Source organism: Rosa rugosa, chromosome 5 (genome assembly GCF_958449725.1).
Source record: "Rosa rugosa chromosome 5, drRosRugo1.1, whole genome shotgun sequence".
Taxonomy (NCBI): domain Eukaryota; kingdom Viridiplantae; phylum Streptophyta; class Magnoliopsida; order Rosales; family Rosaceae; genus Rosa; species Rosa rugosa.
This window is the reverse complement of record NC_084824.1, coordinates 2,731,547-2,753,266: the sequence shown is the minus strand read 5'-3', so window position 1 is coordinate 2,753,266 and position 21,720 is coordinate 2,731,547. Positions and strand designations below refer to the sequence as shown.

Genomic DNA, 21,720 nt, shown 5'->3' with positions numbered 1-21,720 from the left:
TCGGGAGATCATTTTCTCGAGGGATTCTCCCCGAATCCAAAGCGGGTTTGTGGGAGAAAATCCGTCTCTTTTGCGGGGATGGAGAAGTGGGTGCGATAGCGACCGGGTAGGCCTGATAGTGGCAGTCGGTGACGGTGGAGGTCGGGGTGACATCCGATCGCATGGGCTGAAGGACTTTGGTTGGTATAGGGGTCCGATCCGGGTTGCATGGTTGATTTGGGATAGTTAGTGGTGGCTCTTCCTTGCCCTCGTGCTCTGGTGTACTGGCAATAGTAGCCGGGTGGTGCCGGCGTAGGGCTAGGGAAACCGATCGGAGTGGTCTGGGTGCCCATAGTATTTCTCTGTGGGCATGGGTCTGTATGTTGGGCCTTTTAGGGTGTGTGTGGGCTTTCCCTAGGCCTACGCACTCTTGGGCTCGTGTTTGGGACCCAGGTGGTTGTTGTTGCTTAATCCAAGCTCTAGTTCAATTTTTGGTTTGAGACTCGGTCTCATGGTTCTTGTTCTTGAGAGTTTGATTGCTAACGTCCAAGTTTTTGACACCCTTGGTCGCCTTCGTCCTCTCGGGAGCCTCACCTCACTCTTGAGGTGTATCTCCCAAGTTACGGTTACGATCCTGGTTACGATTACTAATACAGTTTCGCTGCTGAATTGATATATGCACTGCAGTTCTTGGCTTTTCAGCTTCTAATCATGTCCGAAAGGCATTTAGTCATACCTCGGTTACTTTTCAAAATTAGATTTTACTGCTTTCTTTTGATGAAATGCATCGCTCCATGTACTCCTCAGTTTCACTTAATAAAGCTCGTCGTCTTTCCCTAAAAAAAAAAAGAACTCTTGCAGTTTACTTATTCATCGGCAAGAACTATTCAAGTATTTTCTAAAGTAAAGTGAATGTTGCACAACCTTTGCCTTAGAATTTGCTATTTCATAAACAAATTTTGCACCTTTTGCAAACAAATTTCTTGATAGAAGCTTTTCTCAATACTTGGAAGCATTGCATTTTTCTATTATTCTTAAGAACAGGAATCCAAAAATAACTAATCATACAACGGTACCTTTTCCTCTTCTTTAAACACTAAAAAAACCTAGCTGTTTCCTAAAAATTACCATTCATATTTACAGGCAAAAAGGAAATCTCTTCCAAGAAGGATACGTACATTTAAGAGAAACGGTATCCACTACTAATGCTAAATCCCCTTTTACGATGTGCTCTGTGCCAACTTAGGATGAGTAGCAGCATAAATGGAAGAATTTATGTCGGGTTTTAAGTGCGAAAGAAGATGCTGAATCTCTGGACGTAGACTTTCGGCAGCTCTTCCACACAGAACTAAAACCTCTGGTCTCGGCTTGCTGTTAGCCTGCACAGGCCCTCCTTGTCCTTCATAGTGGACGATATGATGGCTGAGAAACACAACAGTTATGGATAGTTAACTACATGTGACGCACTAAAAAAATGGTATATCAAACCACATGCGACCGATTTATATAACTAGCACTTACAAGAAGTCTATAAGATCTGTCACTTCTAGTGGCTCAACAAGAGTTGATGGCTGAGCATTCTTCCCAAAGACATCCACCATCATATTGAAAATCAATGAGAGGGTCTGAAAGAAGTTAAGAAAATGATTAAACACAAAAGAGTTGAGCTCTCTTCATTATATGAAGATAAGATCCACAGGGTATGTTCGTTAATTGCATTAGGGGATAAAAGGAAAAGGGGATGGGGTTGGACGGGTAGAAACAAGTAAAACCCTAGATGAAATTCAAAAACAAGATCCCAATAAGTTTTATGTACCTTATTAAAGAGGTTGTGAGCATTGGCAAGCTTTGGGAGCAACGGAGCCATTATACGGAATGCTATTCTCAACATTGCAACTGATGTCACTGGCCTGAGATGTTTGACGATAAGATGGGTCCCTTCTAGCCATTCCAGTGGGAGGTTACTGAAAAATGAATGAAGCAGAGCAACAATATTACCTGAAATCACAACAAGAATAGGGTTAATGTCAGGAGTGATAACACAAGAGGTAAAACACACAATTTATGTTTCCCCAAGTAAAACACAAAAGGCATAAACATAATTAGTATATGTTCAGGAAAAAGTAAGTAAAACCGTTTGATTGTCTTCCATGCATTTCCTTGGGGAAACACATAGTGTTTTACCTTTTGATTCTCTTCCAGTTAGCACTCAGACATACAAGTTTATAATATAATAATTAGACTAGAGCTAACTGTAAACATTAAGACATTGAAACTTAACAAGGTTACCATTGAATAACAACAATGCATATTGTAACATACCAATGGCTGTTGAGGTGTTGTCTTGAGCAGCCCATGTTGGGTCCAACAAAGCATAACCAACAGCAGAGTCTAGTTCCCCCAGTGATCTCTTGCCATCACTGAGCCACCATGTTTCTTTTATTATACGTGATGCCTCTATATAGAGTTGTTTATGAAAATCAGGAGGGAGCTGAGCCAGTAGATGGCCACATGCTTGGATCAATAAGCAAGACAATTGTTGGCATGTATAACCACTTCGAGAAACAAAGCCAGAAACATTTATTCCGGAAACTGAAGGACTTGATCTGTTTGTGCCCAAGGAATCTGTGCTTCCACCTGAAGGGGATGTTGGTAACACTGAGCCTTGCCCAACACCATTTGTAGCTCCATGCAGGCCATTGCTGGATTGAATTAGCGTTGGTTGTATATTGACGACAATTTGAGCCAGAGATGATACAATCTGGGATGCAGATACGGGAAGAGACAGTAATTCAATGACTGCTGTTTCAAGAACCAGCTGAGTATATGTGCCTGGATCCTGAATTTGATAAAATGCTTTTTGGCCATCAGAAGCATTTGTTTGCCCAGATTGAGAGGTTGCTGGAGTCTTGTTAGGTGGAGCACGCATTGAATTATTTAAACCATCACCAGCTGATCCAGATTTTGAGTTGTTATGTAATGGAGGTATAACATTATTCACTATTCCCAGTAGGAGAGTTGCAAAGTAATCTGGAGGTGGGCAGATGACAGGATTTGATGAATTGATGTGCTGCGGAAATGACTCAGACAATGGGATCTGAAAAGTTTGGAGTTAATAAACTGACTGGAAGAAAGCAGTACTGATTACTAATAGAATAAAAGGAGAGCAAAGTTTTTACCTTGCTGATATCAAGTACATTCAGAATTCGAACAATAAGCTTTGGGGGAAGATGGCCGTAGAAATATGCAAGAATGTCACGAACAAATGTAAATCTAAAAGGGTGGTAAGCAAGAAATTGAGTATACATGGCCAGAACTCTGTCCGCTGAATCTATGGCATCATTTTCAATTAGTCTATAAATTATTAGTGGAATGACCGGAAGCAAACGCGCTGCAATGTCATCGAAGAATGCGGGATACCTGCATAACATTTAAGGCTTGTCAGCAAAAGTCAATTAACAAAAACGACCATCTTTTGTGTTGTTATTATTGAATAGATGATACCTATCCTTCCAAGAAAGATGATTTCCAAGGGCTGTCTGCAATTCAACTCGTTTGAAGGTTCCGGGGTAAAGCCAGTGTTCAGGGGCGCCTCGATTCATACAATATAGTTTTACTCTTTGTTGAAGTTCTTGCCTATCAAGTAAACTAATCTGCGACACATTGACTTACATTATTACCATACCAAGACCAAAATATAACACAGAACAGTTCCAGATTAAGTTCAAAGCCGTAAATGAGCTAACCATACTCTAAAACAGAGATTTGAATGAGATCAAAGACTAACATACAGTAGTAGCATTATTATCTCATTACCAATTCAATATAGAGATAAAGTTGAAAGCCCGTACCACAATACGCAAAGCATGAGGATCATCATCCCGATCAATAAGTGCCAGAAGCATAATATCCAAAGGAAGTAACTCATGGGTCCAAATAAAAAATGTTAGGTTTGCACATGCTTTCACTAAGAGGTCCTGTCAAATGAAAACTTAATTAAACCCTGTCAAGACAACTTCGTAGGTAGTACCAGAATACATAGGACTTTTAAAGAAAAACCTATTAACAACTTATAAACCTGCAAGGAATGCCCGCGCTGAAGTTCTAACTGAATGTTATGGAGCAGCACATCCACCATCATGTAAATATTAGCAGTTACTTCCTCAGGGGAGAACTCTCGCAAGACACGTGCCTGAAATGCATATAAGTAAAGAGGTTAAAGGAGAACAAGGAAACAATACAAATAAGAGGTTCCAATAGAACTCCATAAGTACTAGTGATAAGTGTCATTCATGATACATGACAATCATACCAGGTTTACACTGTTTATGTTCTCTGGGCGCCCTTGCATCAGGATCCATGCTCCAGCACATAGATATTGTCGGTGTTGAGGAAAACTATGACTTATATAGGTCATAACATAAGTAGGATCAGCTGATGATGACAGAAGCTGGGTGCATTGGTTAATCACAGTGGTTTCTGCCTACAAAAAAGGAGTGGATCTTGCAAAGTTAGGATCCTCCTGATTCAGAATGAGGAGAGAGGGAGGGGCCATAAATTGATTAGCCGTCCAGGATTACAAATTGCAAGTCTAATTTTTCAAAACTTCATATTTACAGCATCTTAGTTTAGATCCATGCTCCAGCACATAGATATTGTCAGTGTTAAAGAGAGCGTTTTGTTGTTTACACAAATAACAATAGCATATAAAAACAAAATAAGGTGGAGCAACAATGAACCTGCTGCCATGCTTGAATTGCAATGCCCCTGTTATCTATCCGAGGAATCAAGAAATCACGAAGAAGTGAAGGGAAATAGCGTAGTGTTTTCTCTGACCATGTATGGTTACTAGAAACTAATATCTGCTCTAACATAGTTTGAAGATAATGCAGATGATCAGCATCAGCAATTCCTCTTGTCTTGATGATGATAGCAAGAGTGACCACAGTTACTCGATTCAAAGTTTCTGTGAATTCAGTTGGACCCTGCCAAAGTTACAACAGATATAATCAGGTTCAGTTTTATCTAGCTGTAAAAACTTAACAGGAAAAAGGGTTGCATATTGGAAGTAGTTTATACCTTCCCTTCCCTTTTCACTAAGAAAAAATCTCTCAGTGACAGAATAAGATTCATGCACAAGTTCTCGGCCAATCTAAATACACGATGGTCTCCACGTTTCGCTTTCAGAGCAGAGATTATTTTTGTTACATCATACATCAAGGCTTTGCTTTTTCCCTGGTACCTATATGGGAGATATGACAACTTATAAACTCTAACTGGCAGTGTCATCATATACAAAGTTATCATTTACAGCATCTAAAACCAAGAGAGTGATCCCATATCAGTGTGAATTGTAGTTGACTTGAGAGTCGTGTAATGTCACAATATGAATGATGTAAACAATCACCTGTAAAGTGGAAGCAAACGATAGTTCAAAATTTCAAGCACCAAAAGAGTAACACCGGGCTTGCTCAATACTGAAGGACTCCTTTGTGCCAAATGCTGAGGTATTAAAAATGATTATCATATCACAAGTTACTGAAAAGTAAAAGGTTACAACACTATTATTCTAGAAAAGGATATGAAAACTGAGTTTAAAATGAGTCAGAGAAAGAGGAGTATCTGCTTGTGCAATATAAAGCAGAAGTTTCCAGACTACAAGTGAAGACTACAAACAATTATGCAGAAGCTCCAAACAACGGAATCATTACACAAGTCAATGTTCAATGATAAAGAAGAACCACGCCTAGATTCCATAGCTAACAGACTTATCATAAAGACTTTCTACTACCTGTATAGTCCACAAGAGAACTGAAAGGGTAGCATATGGTAACAGCCTACTTATGCCACCAAAAGTCAACACGGATTTTTCTTTACGTGTTTCATAAGATTTCAGTTTCTTATTTTTTGGTAATAGGATTGCAGCTTTGTTCAGTAAAATGCTATTTCCAAGGTGTCAACAAACCTACTATAAATTTTTAAAGGGTTATACTGCGAAATTGAGGTTCCCTTGGGTGGATGCTAAATGCATTCTTATTTTTCAAAAAGCATGCAAAACAAGGGTAATTACAGAAGCAGCGAAAACATTAAAGGTCAAGAAAATTACGTTGAAATGAGAACGGAATAGTGAATGAGGTGCAATGAGCAGTAACCTGCAATATGTTTCAGCCATTGCAATATTAGGTACAACCTGCATTTGAAATGTACAATATAAGTCGAACCATTTCAAAAAGACTAAACAGTGGGTGAGTTGAGCAAATGCCGAAAAAAGATATTCATGTAAGTAAACAAAATGAATTGATCTTCTATGTGCAAATTATTGACTTCCATGTCATCTCTAGACTCCTACTGTCATTCAGGTTCCTTACGTCTTCTACCTACTATATTCTAGCCTTCATTAAGTATCTTGCTTCCCAGATACAGCACATGGCTACACTTATACCTTCAATAAACAAAATATAGTTTTCAATTACTGAAAATTTACCTTAGCTACTTAGGCATATTCAACCAAAAACGGCAATTCAAGCAAGAAAATAGAAAAGAGTACCTGCCCGCAAAATAAAGATTCTTCCATTTGATACGCCAGCTTTAAACACAGGTTTATTGCAAAGCCAGATAACAATGACATTGGCAATGGATTGACTTCCCGCATAACCATTAACCTCTCATTGGACTGTAGGTTTGTTGCCGGTAACGATTCTGCAACTCCAGCAGAGGATAACCAATTGATCACAGTTTCACAAGCTGGTTGCGCCATGGTGTAAGATACAACCCAAAACATCCCAATTGACCTATCATCCATATTCATATAATCCATCATACGATCCCCTGAAATATAAACCAACCAAATACATGTTCACAAGAGCTATACGTAAAAAGTCTTCTGACTCAAAGTACTTAGCAGAATGATTGCTACAGTCATGTGCCGGTGCTTCATAACCATATCAGAAAAATGTATAGATTAAGTTAGTTCTCCAAGAAAATGCCTTGGAGAACTTTCTCATATGAACTGCAATCAAAAGCATGCATACCATGTTTGCATCATTTTTCCTATCCAGTACAGATATGAAGAAGTGATTAATATTAATAGGTTTTCATGATTATCAACATGAGAAATTAAAATGTGCATTCAAGACAAATAATCTTATCAGGCTTGCTAGAAATCTACTTATGACATGCTTGAATGGTACTTTTTATTGTTTATTACAGTATTACTCCAACCTAAAATTGGGCATCCTTAAAAACAGATAGGTCTTATCAAGCCTCCTGGGAATTTACTTACAACATGCCACAATGGTATACCTTTTAGTGTTTATTAATTATTATTCCACCATAGAATTCACCATGCTACTTCAAAACATCAGAACATGGACTGTTCCAAACAATATTGATCAGTATGTGGGATTATCATTCCCCACAAGTCTCGGATGGTATGATTGTGCATACAATTCCTTTACCAGACACAAGAAATTTATAATAAATTGCTTCTTTTTTTAATAAATATATAACAGAAGGTATCAGAGTTAGAATAATTTTCTTATCATAAAAGCATCATATGGGGGAGGCAGGAACTTATATACAGCAGCATAGTGAAATATTATCCTATATGGCTACGTGTCATATGCAGTCGAACAAAATATGAACGTATGTACCGCTGATTGACCCAAAAACACCGTACATGGGACACAATGCACTAATTCTTGATTCTAAAAGTATTACAAGTTTCCACCATTTTTAACTCAATTTGGTGATACTTTTGGAAGGACCATACCTTTGCTTGCATGTCTCCACCATTCATCTATTTGCTTTCCTTTCTGAAGCTGCTCATTATTCAGATATTCTCTAGTTGTTGTATTCAATGACCAAATACGTAAATTTTGGCAACTGCTTATAAAGTCAAGCAGGATACTCTGAGGACTATTTGGATCTGAGCTTCTATCTTCTTTATGAAGCGATAGGATCTTCCGAGTTGTCTCTACCTACAAGCAACAAAGCTATAGGTTATAAATATGAATGATGTGATCAAGTTGCTTCAAATAATTTCCAAGAAAACATAAACCAAAAGGATAGATGTCATTCTTGAGGGACAAAGTTGAATAATGCCACCATTTAGTTGGTGCAGGAGATGCAAATACATAGGACAACAGAGATTGAGAACTATTGATTTACGTAAAGAGAGGAAGTGGCTAGAAACATGACACAAATGCTATATAAGTAGAAAAGAACAAATTTTACTTTTCAAATACCAACCTTTCTAGCATCTGAATTTAGAGCATTTATCACAAGCTCAACCCGAATAATTTGAGCTAGAAGCCAAGTGACATGATTGGTCCTAAGAATATGGGGATCACTCTCTGTAAGGCGTGAAACTAGCTTGTCCACAAAATAGACGAAATCAACACAGCCGCTTTTTATAAGAAAAAAGAATATATCTGAAAAGACAAGCCAGTCTTGCCAGCAATTAACATCTACAAGGAAAATGATATAAGACAATAATTAGCTTCCCAAAATAAAACATTGCAGATACTCTGCAGCAGTTAATCATCATACAGAAGCCACAACAAAATAAAAGAGATGGAAAATAATACCAAGACAACTAGCATTTAAAAAAAAAAAAGTAATTCTGATGGAGTACTAAAGCTTCTTTTTTTTTCCTACTATACTCCAGAAAGGAATAGAACATAAACTAGTTTTACTAGTAGTTACAACAATAAAGAATAAAGACAACATTACCTGAATTTGTCAACTTCAGTAGCTCAACAATTCTATCAATTGTTGCCTCACAAATCATCTCAGAAGTGAAAACAGCACCAGGAGTAGGTCCTTGAGAAGGACCCCTATAACAAGGAGCCACAAGCAGCACACGTTTCCACCAGTCAGGTGATGGAGTAGTACAAATAGCATGCCTTATGCAACGCAACGCTCTCTCCCAATCTAAACTTCCTTTTGGAATAGAAATTGCAAGATCCTACACCAGTAAAAGAAAGAGCAATCTAATCCAAATTATTGAGGTCTTTGATTGCCATAAAGAATGAACACATGCCTGCTTGGTATATTATATCTCTATTTACAGATGTATTGGTACATTATCATCTTCTTCTTATCATCCAATGATACTATACTAACACGATAATATTCAACGCAAAAATAAGTAGTTCCAAGATAAACTCATCACCTCTCCATGCAATGGTTCCCCAAGTACACTTGGATATGTGATTGGTGAATACCGCAAGCTTGCCACTGCTTCACCTGAAATACTAGGAGTAGTCTGCGAGAAAATTCGATGAGTCCCAAATGTAGGGCAATGTAAGTGTTGATCTAGCATTTTCATGTGCATAGCCATCATATCTCGCCTCCTATGGATCTCCAAAATTAGAGTAAACAAAGCTTCATCATCAGGTATGTTCTCCATGAATTGCAAGCCACTGCGGAGTAATTCATAGAAGGGAACTCGGCATTTATCCTCGTCAACCAAAAGCCAAATCACATCCAAACAGCTATGCAGCCATTCAATTAGTGCCTTCCCAGGTCTCCATGACTTTACGCCATCAGATTCATCAGTCCCCAGTTGTTTTTGATCCCAATTAACCAGCCAATTCAGCATATGAGAAAATATGTCCGCATGAGTTACTGGTTTTAAATTAAATTCCAGTCCAGTCAAAATAATTTTGCAACACAACTGACGTAGACTGCTGATTGCATTATCTCTTATAGATGAATTGGCCCTTGCTGCAGCCTGCTGTCCGTTACTGGGCATATCAGATGATTTAGCAGGTGACACAGTCATAGGTTCAATAGCTGACTGGCTGGGGGAACCAATTCCTTGAACAGAAGGTAATGGAGAGGCAGGATTTGAAGATTGAAAGTTAGATGAATTGGGAATTGCATTTGAACTTGGAAGCATACTGGACTGTGATGAAATACCCGTCATTGCTTGACTCCCTTGACCCATTGACATTTCTGCCGTGGAGACAGAAGAAAGAAGGGACGGCAAAAAACTATCCCAGTTAATGTGACCTATTGTGCACAAACTCCTTAAAGCAAAGAGAAGAAACTCCGCCCGTGGTGCATGATTACTGCACTGCACAACTAGAGATATAAGCACAGACTCTGTCACAACACGCAGTTGATCTTGGTCCTGAAACACACACAAAACAATCAGACTTACTAACTCATAGTGCATCACAAATTGCCCCACCCCTAAACTCAATTCCTCTCGTCTCGAAAAACCACAAAACAATAACACCAAGAATTCTGTAACTTACAGGAAACTGGCTCTGGAGCTGCTCGAAATCGAGAAGGAACTGCTCGTTTCGAGGAGGAAGTTCTCTATTGAGTGCAAGCACACGCTTCTGTGACTTGTTCCTGAGCCCAAACGCATTCCAAATCAAATCATATGATGCAATTAAGGAACTAATAAAGAATCCACAGTAACTCTATGATCACTATTCCATGCCAAACTCAAACTCAAATTCAGAGAAAAACACCCTTCACACTATATTTAATTTCAGCTCATAGTATTCAAACTAATTCAGCAAACCAGAAAATCCAAAGCAATACACTTACGGAGGTTCGCGATTTGAATCCTCTGATTTCTGGCGACTACTGCTCTTCTGCAAACAGAGAACGAAAAATCGAAATCAAATGAAATTCAATTACGAAATTGAATCGAAATCGAAGTTGAGAGAGAGAGAGAGAGAAGTAGTACTCCTCCTAAGTAGAGGTCAAAGAGATTGACGATTGCAGCGCGGGCAGGGTGGAACTGGTAAGCTCGCGAAGCTGAGGCCGACGACGATCTCTGGTTTTGATCCATCGTCGTCTTCTTCTTGGCTCCGATTAGTTTTCACTTCATTTCGAACCGGAGCTCCGGTGAAGAAACGAGGGGTTTTGTATTGGGCCGATAGTTATATAGTCGGAGTACTTGACTTTGAAATCCGGGGCTCCGAATGACCAACTTAACCGTTCTGGCTAAGCAAGCATGTGCTGATCTAGTTAGGTCATGTAGCTAAAGAAAAGAAAATCTGCTAAAACCCGGCGACCCCATATATGACATGCGCACCTAAACGCCTCGAAACATGATGTATGGTTTTCCAACTTCGCAGACTGTGATTTTGAAATTTTCTTTTTTAAAAAAATATATATATATATATATTTTGTGCAAAATCGTGATTTTCATTCAATATCATAGACTATAAACACACAGTTAGCATCATTCGCATGTTCTTATTTTCTCATTAAATTATTTCCACATTTTAATCATGATATTTGAACAAATTCAAGAACTGACTGAATCCAAAGTTGACAAACCTTCAAAATAGTAAAAAAGAATTTATTCGATATTTTTAATTTTTGTCACTTGAAGCAACTTCTAAAAATTATATTTTATAATGGTGAGATTATGGCATGACAAAATTTCTATAATAAAGGGCATTGACATGGATTAACACATTAAAAGTGTCATACAGGATCGCTCGTGGCCTGCTAAACTTTATCAACCTTTGTTTCATAATCTCACCATTGGTAAAATATAATTTTTAAAAGTTTCTCCAAGTGACAAACTATAAAAATCTCAACCCGATTTCATTTAAAAAAAAATTCTCGTTTTTCAATTTTAGAAAATAGTAAAAAAAATCGGGTCAAATTTTTTGAATTCCATCAGTTTTAAAATTACTTAAAAATCATAGTTTAAGGGTGACAATATTTTAGTGAGAAAATAAAAAGATGCTATTTTAACCTAAAAATCGTGTGCTATAGTCTACAATTTTGAGTGGAAATCATGATGCTAAACAATTTTCCTATTTTTGCAAAGAAGTCCTAAAATTGACTTTCACGAGGTTAGAAAGACATAGCACATGTTTAGACGTGTTTAGCTTCCCTTATACGACCGCCATTAGCAAAAAATAAATAAATTTAGACTTGTTCATTAGTGCCTGTAATTTCAGCTAGTTTGGACTTGCTTGGGTTCGCCTATATAGACCGTAGGTAGCTTTGTTGTCTTCCTTCTCCACAAATTTAGAAAACGAAGATGAAGAAGTTACATGCAGAAGAAACCTGCTGAAAATTTTTGCAAGAGCAGCAATGGTACCTCGTGGGGGTTACCATTTTTTAAATAACAACAAGACAACAACAAGAAAAGACTAAACAAACGTCCAGAATATGACCGTTGAATCCAGCTGCTCAGGCCCCGTCAGCACCAGAGAAGTGGTCTCCTCGTGGTGCGTGTAACTCTGAAGCCAAAGCTTTAAGCCCTCCGATGAGGCCCAACAAGTGTCCACTGTACTTTCTGTGTGAGCTTCAGGCTTTTACTCCATGCTCATGCAGCTGCATTTGAATCTCCACCGTTTGATCTCTGACACACTCCCTCTTGATCATCTGCACCATAAACCCTTGTCTCTTTTATTTACAACTAAACCCATCAGTAGTTCCCACCACAAACCTCAAAAGCAGCTCCCTTTTCTCTTTTCCCTTCCATTCACTCTTGGTCATTTGTTTTTAAAATTCTCCACCTTTTGGTTCTCTTGGATTTTGTTCCAGATTTCAGTTCTGGGTTTTTCTTTGAGGTTCTTTGCTCTTCTGGGTTCGGTTGTTTGGTGGGTTATGGAAGTGAGGAAGGACTCCATGGCTGTTCTGCTCCTGCTTCTCCTTTTAGCTGTGTCTTCAGTTTCTGCTGCTGACGGTAAGCTTAAGCTTGACTTGCTGCTGTTCATGGCTTTTTTCTTTGTGGTTTCTGCCTTCTGGACTTTGAGTAGCTCTCTGTAAAGACTCGAGCTTTCTTTGGTCATTAATTATAGTCTGCTGGGTCTTAATCTCTTAATCTGCTTCCTATTTAGTGCCTGGTATGCCCTTATGTACTGTTATGTGCTTATTATGTGTCAAAGACCCCTCTTTTCTTCTTCAAAGTTCCCATCTTTAATTTCTGGTTGTGCTTCATATTTAGCTCTTCCACATAAATCTGCAACTCCTTGAGTTTATTATGAATTGTTTGTGTACAATAGGGTCCCCAATTTGTTCAACTGTTGTGTACCCCATTTCTCAAGTTAGAATGGTGTTTGTGTTTGATTTGATTACACATCCGCTATTCATTACTCTGTTTTGCTCTTTAATTTGATGTTAAATTTCAATCTTGCTGCACAAATTATAGGGGAAAATGTGGGTAGAGAGTGTCTTGATTTCTTTGGGGAAAATGTGGGTAGAGAGTGTCTTGATTTCTTTGGTAGAGTGTATTGATTAGAAGAGGTCAATCTCTGCCATGTTGAAAGTCTCCGATCTGTTGTCAGCTTTGGTTAATTAATCACTCAATCCCTAATGCGTCCCAGCTGGCCCAGCTCAATGGGCAGTCGCAAACCCTAAATTCTGTTCCCAAATAAATGTTGTAAAGAGAGTGGGACCAAACTAACCCCATTCGGAAGATGCAGGTGATAGTGTTAAATGATTTGGGGTCCCTGGAAATCTCTACCTTAGAGGGTATTATTGTCAAGTTGGTCAGTAAGAGGATGATAACTTTGTCCAAGTTGGTCCATTTTATATCCATGTGCATAAGCCCATTATGTTGCCTCTCCCAGCTGTTCAGGTTATGGAACTTTATGTGCAGCAATGTCAAATGTTAAGCAGGCAATGTACTTGTTCTGGTTGATGGTATAATATTTCCTCTAGGTACTAAATGCCAATACCATTAACAGTTTGGAAAACATAATTATTAGAAATGATAGAGACAGAAAGCAACAGCCTTAAGGACAATGAAGCATGACATTATGGGAAATGAAATATTCTAGTTCTGAGTCACATGGAACCCACCTAAGAGAATGGTTCTATGGCTTTAAATTATTTAGGCATTATGGTTTAGTAAGTTTTGGATTAGTTTTAATTTGGGAGGTAAACTGTCACTTTTTCCTTGAATTTGCATCTTGACGCTTCAACCCTCGGGCCCATAATATGTCTGGCTATATTAGCATGGCTGAGATTTCTACAATCCTTGAGTTTGTTGGAGTCTTTTTGGTTGCCACTTTTACTGAATGGGACAGCTGTTTGGTTGTATCTTTATGATTGTGTATTAGAAAAGAGGAATATAGATTATAGAGGAATCCAGGACCAGCTAGTATATGCTATATGAATAATTGTCATCTGTTCTTTCAGACTTTCTGCAAAAGAAAGACAAAGTGATGTCTGAATATATACCTATGTGATATGATCAAAGGTCATCAACTTCAACCGTAACGAATTACTGCTACTGTTAAAAGATTGAAATTGGCTTCTCTGCTATAAATATAATTTGCTAGAAAAAAAAAGTGTATCATCTGGCCCTTAAAACTTCTTGATGTTTCTTGATGTGGCATCAGCTGACCCTTAAAACTATATCTGACGGTTGTGATAGAATCCAAGCAAATTATAGCATGTCATATTATAGCAGAGAAGCCAAGTCCTAAAAGATTTATGATCATACCTCATTAGTACTGTGAATAGGCTGAAGAATTGACAGTATGTCATTTGCATGCTTTTAGAGCTGTTCCTTTAGAAACCAGCTAAACCAACAAAGTAGATATTCAAGTTTTATGAAATTAAAACATAGTGAATGAAGTATACATAATGATCAAGTGTATGTTGAAGATGGGATTCTCATTCTGGGGGATTTTTCCTTGAGTAATCTTGCAGTCTTTGTTACTGTTTTTGCAGATGCTTTTGTGGGTGTAAACCTTGGTACAGACCTCTCTGACATGCCAAGTCCAACTGAGGTGGTTGCTCTTCTTAAAGCTCAAAACATTCGACATATCAGGCTCTACGATGCAGACAGAGCCATGCTCCTTGCTCTTGCAAACACAGGCATCCAAGTAACTGTTTCTGTCCCCAATGATCAGCTCCTTGGGATTGGTCAGTCCAATGCCACTGCGGCCAACTGGATTACTCGCAATGTGATAGCACATGTTCCTGCCACAAACATAACAGCTATAGCTGTCGGATCTGAAGTCCTAACTGCCCTCCCAAATGCTGCTCCAGTGCTAGTCTCTGCCCTAAAGTTCATTCACTCAGCACTTGTTGCGTCTAACCTTGATCGCCAAATTAAAGTCTCTACTCCACACTCTTCCTCCATTATTCTCGACTCCTTTCCTCCTTCCCAAGCCTTCTTCAATCGCTCATGGGACAAGGTCATGGTTCCGGTGCTCAATTTTTTGCAGTCTACAGATTCATATTTCATGCTCAATGTCTACCCATACTATGATTATATGCAATCAAATGGTGTGATCCCCTTGGACTATGCACTTTTCCGCCCTCTCCCTCCAAACAAGGAAGCTGTTGATGCTAATACATTGCTGCATTATACTAATGTCTTTGATGCAATTGTTGATGCCGCGTATTTTGCAATGTCCTATCTAAACATTACAAATCTCCCCATTGTAGTGACTGAGTCAGGCTGGCCCTCCAAGGGTGACTCAGCAGAGCCAGATGCCACACTTGACAATGCTAACACTTACAATAGTAACCTAATCAAGCATGTGCTTAACAACACTGGGACTCCTAAGCATCCTGGGATTGCTGTTAGTACTTACATTTATGAGCTCTACAATGAGGATTTGAGACCTGGATCAGTCTCCGAAAAAAACTGGGGACTTTTTGATGCAAATGGGTTGCCAGTTTATACCTTACACTTGACAGGTGCTGGAACTGTGTTGGCAAACGACACAACGAACCAAACCTTTTGTGTCGCAAAGGAGGGTGCTGACAAAAAGATGCTACAGGCAGCCCTAGATTGGGCTTGTGGACCTGGAAAAGTTGATTGCTCACCTATGCTGCAAGGGAAACCTTGTTATGAACCAGACAATGTGGTGACTCATGCAACATATGCTTTCAATGCATACTTTCAGAAGATGGCCAAGTCTCCTGGGACTTGTGATTTCAAAGGGGTAGCTACTATTACTACCACAGACCCAAGTAGGAACATGTTCATTCATACTGTGTTATCTTCTTAATTTTTGTTGGTCTTCTCGCTTTGTTACTAATTATTTCTTCGCCAAAATTGCAGGTCATGGTTCTTGTATAGTTCCTGGAAGGTACAAGTTAAAACTTGCTGATGTTATTATAAAACATAATTTACTTGCACAAGACTGCCATGAATTAAATCTAATGAACCTTTTTCTCCTTTCTCCCTCCTATTTTGTGAATGCAGTGCTGGAAGAAATGGCACATTCGATAATAGTACATCACTTGCTCCATCTTCAAATTCCACAACTGCTTCTTCTGGGTGCATTTCACTATTTTTCCACAGCAGTGGTTCCTTCGCAAGCTCTGCCATAATTGGTTTCTTAGTTCTAAGTGCAGTTTTCTTGTAGAACCTCTTTTCCTGAAACTGTTTGATAGAACTGAACCTTTTTTTTTTTTTTTTTTTTTTTTTTTTGAGATTTGAAATTTGAGACCTGTTGGAAACTTGCAGCAAAACCCAATTTTGTAGCCTCCCAGGGAGGAAATAGCTAGGGGGAGGCAAGCTTGATTGAAATGAACATATAGTTGCACCTTAATTGAAAGGTGAGACTTGTCCATTGGAATTTGTAGAAACAAATCCCCGTGATCAGCTAGGAGATTATCTTTGTAACTATGTTGTTTGATGGAAATCCCGTATCCATCAAAGGTTTGGATCCATCCATTTATTCAAAAGATGTATTGGACCTTGTCAACAAGTCTAATGTATCATGTAAATCTGCCTTTTTGTCTCTCTGTCTTGATTTTACTTTAGTATTGACTGTGAGGAACAGATAAATCAGCCTGCTGTGCCACCCATGTAGAAGATTGTTTAATAAACATGTTAAAAGTCAAGCCAGCTATAGGATATTGATTTTGGCTGTTTAACAAGGGAATACTTAAACCGGCTGCCGGCTGGAGATACCTATCTTCCTCAGCTGTTATTCCACCAGTACTGGATAACAGAAGCTAGTACACATTAAGACATTTCATTCTAATCATTTGGAAAGCCAAGACATGGAAGCTGAAGCTGATCTTCCAGAGCTCCCAAATGAAATCAAAATCTCCCAAGGCTGCTGGCCAAGTCCCTAATGGGCTTCAAGTGCGTTTGCAAGTCATGGTGCTCTCTCACTCGCGGCCCTTCCTTTCTTGCATTCCACCGAGCCTTGTGCTGCAACAGCACCAGCAGGTACACTCACCTCCTCCTCCATTTCTGGGACAGAACCACAAGGCAGGATCACTTGCTCTCCGTCAAAATTATCCAAGATGGAAGTAGTCCATCACCCACCACACACTGTCTAACACTGCCCTATGAACATCATCTCTACCTTACCCATTCTAGCAATGGCTTGGTACTACTTCACCCTGGTAATGACCTGATTTATCACAAAGAACCTGACCATGAATACGCCATGCATATATTCAATCCCTGCACCAGAGAGTCCATTACTCTTCCCAATATTATTCCTTCACCCACAAGCTACCCCTGGATCGACGTTGTACACCTCTTCGGGTTCTGTCTTCTTACTAACGAGTACAGGGTTCTCCAAGTCCAAGTTCAAATGTCTTTAGGTGAATCTGCTCGAACCATTACTTTCAAGATTTTCACACTGGGAACACATTCATGGAGGACCATACAGGTAGACCTCCATGATCTCCCTTTTGATCCTTTTAAGTGGGATATTTTTCAGAAAAGTTTGTGCGTAAATGGATCCCTGCATTGGTTTCATACCGACACTAGCTCCTATACGTTTCGTATCATTGTGGTTTTTGACCTCATAGAGGAGAGACTAAGAGCCATAGATCTTCCGGAACCTTGTACCTGGGGAGCTGAAATATTTGAATTGGATGGATGTCTAGCTCTAGTAGTTGCCGAGTCGTTTAACATTAGGTCTGAAGATGGCGAGCTGTTAGGGCAGCATGACATGATAGAGCTATGGATTTTGAGGGACTACCAAAGTCAAGTGTGGGTTAAGGAGACTGTCACTATTCCCATTCATTTGAGGGGATCAAGAGACCATGAACATCCTCCATCGTGTACGATCCACCCTACACTCTCATGTCTCCCTTTGTGTACGATCCATTCAGGTGTGCTCATGCTTCAAGTTTCAACAGCAAACCAGTTATCTATTTATGTATATGATATGAAGAGTAAAACTTTTCGGAGAAGTGAAATCATGTTGCCTGGATGGTTGTGTGGGGATGTTCAAGTGGAGTTGCTTACTACTTATGATGATGAAAACATTGTCCCCTTAAGATGACAAGTGCTTACAACAACATAAATTAATACTCAGAAATCAACATATTTATGCAATACTAGGCAAGTTTACAATGTACTTTGCATAACAAACCTCACAGATGAAACCCGTGGATCCTGAAGCACAGCACTTGAAATAGTCTTCTCCTGAAACTGTTTGATAGAACTGAACTATTTTTCTATGACATTCAAAATTTGAGACCTGCTGGAAACTTGCAGCAAAACCCAATTTTGTACACCCTCGCAGGGAGGAATTAGCTAGAGTGTGGCAAGCTTGATTGAACTGAAAATGAACATATAGTTGCACCTTGAAAGGTGAGACTTGTCCATTGGAATTCGTAGAAACAAATCCGCATGATCAGTTAGGAGATTATCTTTGTAACTACTTTGTTTGATGCAAATCTGGTCTCCATCAAAGGTTTGGATCCGTCGATTTATTCAAGAGATGTATTAGACCTGTCAACAAGTCCAATGTATCATGTAAATCTGCCTCTTTGTCTTTCTATCTGGATTTTACTTTAGTATTGACTATGAAAAACAGAGAAATCAACTTATTCAACGATGCAATGCCGTGCTTTCCAAGTAGAAGATTGTTTAAATAACAGGTTAAGGTCAAGCCAGCTGCAATCAAACTTTGGAGGTTTAACAAGGAAATATTTGCTCACCAAGCATTTTTCTTGTGCCCGCTACCAGCTGGAGATACCAATCTTCCTCACATTGCAGTTATGACACCAGTACTTTATAAGCTGTTCTTTTATTTCAGTAACACTGCTTCTGTCTGCTTTTCCATCAAGACATTTGACTCCGACTATTTGGGATGCTAAGACCTAGCTACATGGAAGCTGAAGCTCATCTTCCCGAGCTGCCAAGTGAAATCATATGCTTCCAAATACTCCCAAGGCTACCGGCCAAGTCCCTAATGCGCTTCAAGTGCGTTTGCAAGTCATGGTTCTCTCTCACTCGCAACCCTTCCTTTCTTAGAGTCCACCGAAACTTGCGCTGCAACAGCAGCAATATGTACACTCACCTCCTGTTACATTTCTACGACGAAACCGCATTGCATGAGCGCTTGCTCTCCCTCCAAATCAACCAAGATGGTAGTCCATCACTCCTCACACATTGTCTAACACTGCCCTACGAATATCGTCTTTACCAAACCTACTCTAGCAACGGCTTGGTACTTCTTAAGCTTGGTAATGCTTTGATTTATGACCACCCCATTCGTATATTTAATCCCTGCACCAGAGAGTCCATTACTCTTCCCCTTCCTAATTTTCCTACACACATAAGCTACCCCTGGTTCCAGATTGTACACCTCTTTGGGTTCAGTCCTCTCACTAATGAGTATAAGGTTCTCCAAGTCCAATATCGCAACTCTTTAGGTGAATCTGCTCGAACCATTCATGGCTTTACTTTCAAGATTTTCACACTGGGCACACATGCATGGAGGAACATACAGGGAGACCATCTCCCTTTTGATCCTCTTGAGTGGGACTTTCTTAAGAAAAGTGTGTGTCAATGGATCCCTACATTGGTTAACAGGCTATAGGTTTGCTAGCATAGTGGTTTTTGACCTCGGAGAAGAGAGAATGAGAGCCATCCCTATTCCGGAAGATTATATCCCGGACTGCCACTATGTGAATTGGATGGATGTCTAGCTCTAATAGATCCCGAGTCGTTTGACATTTGGTCTGAAGATGGCGAGCTGAAAGAACAAGACGACTGTATAGAGCTATGGATTTTGAAGGACTCCCAAAATCATGTGTGGATTAAACACACTGTCACTTTTCCCATTCATTTGAGGGGATCAAGAGACCATGAACGTCCTTCGTTGTGTACTATACTATCATGTTTTCCTTTATGTACAATCCATGCAGGTGTGCTCATGCTTCAATGTGCAACACAAACTCACTTATCTCTTTATGTATATGATATGAAGAGTAAAATTTTTCGGAGAAGTGAAATCATGTTGCCTGAACGGTTGCGTGGGCATGTTCGATTGGAGTTGCTTGCTACTTATGATGATGAAAACATTGTCTCCTTAAGATAGAAGAAGTGCTTACAACTACATATATACTCAGAAATCAACATATTCAACAATACTGGGCAAGTTTACAATGTACTTTGCATAACAAACCTCACAGACAAAACCTGTGGATCCTGAAGTGCAGCACTTGTTATCAACGTGTTGCTTGCAATATGGCTTGTTGCAGAAGTTACATTTGGGAAGGTGGAGCCAGCAATCTGAGCACAAGATATGAGCACAAACAGCCTCTTCAATTTCTTGAGAATCGACGCATCCACCACACTCTTGGCACCTCAGAATGCAAAACCTGCATCCCCTACACCGAGTCATTGACCTTTCTATCATTCTCTTGCACGCCCACCTTGGACAGTCGAAAACCATCCTCACCTCGTCGCATTTTGGGCAAACTTCAAGGTCAATTATGGTGTGACCTTTGTCATGTCTGAATGTTGGCGAGTCCATGTACTCAAGTAATAGGAGAGGCCATGATCCCGGCTGCTCTTTCTTTGCGTCAAGATTCATTTCATGAAGATAAGACTCAAGTGTTTCAAGGTGCTGTTTGTTTATGTTGTAGATGCCATTTATCATTATGGACTTTAGGCAGTGACCATGGTCAGATAATGTCTTCACAGCTCGTATGACCCCTTCGGGTGTTAAGCCAGTGCAAGCTGGTAGATAGAGCTGAATCAAAAGCAAACAGAATTTAAGAACAATAGTGCTCCAATTTTTCTTTCATAGAGCAATTCCAACCAATCATATCTTATCCATCTAATAAACCAATACAATAATTATGTTCATCACCAACTAAATTCAACTTTCATACCTTGCTGATCAGAGGATTCTGCTCCACAACCTGTTGAAGCCCGTTATCTGTAATCTTTGCACAGTTCATGAGAGCCAAAGTTCTCAACCTACCATTTGCCTTCGATGTAATTTTCATCAAGATCTCATCAGACAATTTCAAGCTCAAAGCCTTATCAACGATGATGTTCAACCATGAGAGCACATCCTTGTTTACTGCATCTCTCAGTGAAGTGCAAACTTGATTCATGGCAAGAAGCTCAAACAGAGGAAGGTAAGTTAAGATAAGGAACAAAGCTTCATGAGGTGGCCCTGCTTGTTTTTCTTTGATTGCATCAGAAGGCAGAATTGGTACCTTCTGTGCAGAGTTGTCAACAGCTTCATGTTCTTGGTACTCCAGAAACTGTGGGATCTCCATGTTTCTGGTTTAAGCAATGGTAACATGTGAAGATGATTGAAAGATATAACCTGAACGGGACAATTTTTGAGAAAAAGTAACGATAGGGGACTGATGTGACCAAATTGTGCAAGTTGTAAGTAGGCAGGAGAAGCTTTTCTTTCTTTGTACGCAAACATCGCTGTGCGGTCCAAGGCCACATGTATTCAAAACATTACCGATTTTTCATACATCAAATAGAATACAAGTATTGTAGCAAAAAGGAACACCGGTTCTTGCCACTTATCGGAAGAAAATATCACTCACTTGTTC

General features: G+C 39.4%; 4 protein-coding genes across 5 annotated transcripts; 2 read left to right on the top strand and 2 right to left on the bottom strand.

Moving 5' to 3' along the window:
- Positions 1 to 982: 982 nt before the first annotated feature.
- Positions 983 to 11,046, bottom strand: LOC133713065 (mediator of RNA polymerase II transcription subunit 23). 2 transcript variants are annotated; one of them, XM_062139192.1, is made up of 21 exons: positions 10,688 to 11,046; positions 10,546 to 10,592; positions 10,245 to 10,344; positions 9,155 to 10,117; positions 8,713 to 8,947; positions 8,230 to 8,447; positions 7,751 to 7,958; positions 6,527 to 6,807; positions 6,086 to 6,169; positions 5,387 to 5,481; positions 5,059 to 5,221; positions 4,719 to 4,964; positions 4,292 to 4,462; positions 4,058 to 4,171; positions 3,831 to 3,956; positions 3,484 to 3,632; positions 3,159 to 3,399; positions 2,302 to 3,076; positions 1,796 to 1,977; positions 1,501 to 1,604; positions 983 to 1,401 (listed from the first exon to the last, which is right to left on the bottom strand). In XM_062139192.1, the coding sequence occupies exons 1-21, from the start codon at positions 10,790 to 10,792 to the stop codon at positions 1,200 to 1,202; spliced, it is 4,809 nt and encodes a 1,602-aa protein (XP_061995176.1). In that variant the 5' UTR covers positions 10,793 to 11,046; the 3' UTR covers positions 983 to 1,199. The 2 variants fall into 2 exon arrangements, with proteins under 2 accessions (XP_061995176.1, XP_061995177.1); XM_062139193.1 differs by having other exon boundaries at positions 8,230 to 8,348.
- Positions 11,047 to 12,129: 1,083 nt separating this feature from the next.
- Positions 12,130 to 16,627, top strand: LOC133708981 (glucan endo-1,3-beta-glucosidase 3). The gene is made up of 4 exons (XM_062134575.1): positions 12,130 to 12,655; positions 14,650 to 15,903; positions 15,995 to 16,022; positions 16,139 to 16,627. Exons 1-4 carry the CDS (start codon positions 12,289 to 12,291, stop codon positions 16,299 to 16,301), a joined length of 1,812 nt encoding a protein of 603 aa, XP_061990559.1. The 5' UTR covers positions 12,130 to 12,288; the 3' UTR covers positions 16,302 to 16,627.
- A 194-nt stretch (positions 16,628 to 16,821) lies between these two features.
- LOC133708982 (putative F-box protein At4g38870) lies at positions 16,822 to 20,072 on the top strand. Its single transcript, XM_062134576.1, has one exon. It carries the CDS (start codon positions 17,019 to 17,021, stop codon positions 18,186 to 18,188), a length of 1,170 nt encoding a protein of 389 aa, XP_061990560.1. The 5' UTR covers positions 16,822 to 17,018; the 3' UTR covers positions 18,189 to 20,072.
- Positions 20,073 to 20,206: 134 nt separating this feature from the next.
- LOC133708983 (F-box protein SKIP28) lies at positions 20,207 to 21,568 on the bottom strand. Its single transcript, XM_062134577.1, has 2 exons — positions 21,034 to 21,568; positions 20,207 to 20,891 (listed from the first exon to the last, which is right to left on the bottom strand). Exons 1-2 carry the CDS (start codon positions 21,427 to 21,429, stop codon positions 20,262 to 20,264), a joined length of 1,026 nt encoding a protein of 341 aa, XP_061990561.1. The 5' UTR covers positions 21,430 to 21,568; the 3' UTR covers positions 20,207 to 20,261.
- Positions 21,569 to 21,720: the final 152 nt, after the last annotated feature.

What these genes read in the sequence shown, in the direction of transcription:
- LOC133708981 (XM_062134575.1), top strand. Translation starts at nt 12,289, where the DNA reads ATGCTCATGCAGCTGCATTTGAATCTCCACCGTTTGATCTCTGACACA. An exon ending in TTCAGTTTCTGCTGCTGACG is followed by an intron (nt 12,656 to 14,649) that starts GTAAGCTTAAGC and finishes CTGTTTTTGCAG; the next exon opens with ATGCTTTTGTGGGTGTAAAC. An exon ending in TCTTGTATAGTTCCTGGAAG is followed by an intron (nt 16,023 to 16,138) that starts GTACAAGTTAAA and finishes TTGTGAATGCAG; the next exon opens with TGCTGGAAGAAATGGCACAT.
- LOC133713065 (XM_062139192.1), bottom strand. Translation starts at nt 10,792, where the DNA reads ATGGATCAAAACCAGAGATCGTCGTCGGCCTCAGCTTCGCGAGCTTAC. An exon ending in TTGACCTCTACTTAGGAGGA is followed by an intron (nt 10,593 to 10,687) that starts GTACTACTTCTC and finishes CTCTGTTTGCAG; the next exon opens with AAGAGCAGTAGTCGCCAGAA. An exon ending in CTCATGCTTTGCGTATTGTG is followed by an intron (nt 3,633 to 3,830) that starts GTACGGGCTTTC and finishes AATGTGTCGCAG; the next exon opens with ATTAGTTTACTTGATAGGCA.
- LOC133708983 (XM_062134577.1), bottom strand. Translation starts at nt 21,429, where the DNA reads ATGGAGATCCCACAGTTTCTGGAGTACCAAGAACATGAAGCTGTTGAC. An exon ending in AGAATCCTCTGATCAGCAAG is followed by an intron (nt 20,892 to 21,033) that starts GTATGAAAGTTG and finishes CTTTTGATTCAG; the next exon opens with CTCTATCTACCAGCTTGCAC.
- LOC133708982 (XM_062134576.1), top strand. Translation starts at nt 17,019, where the DNA reads ATGGGCTTCAAGTGCGTTTGCAAGTCATGGTGCTCTCTCACTCGCGGC.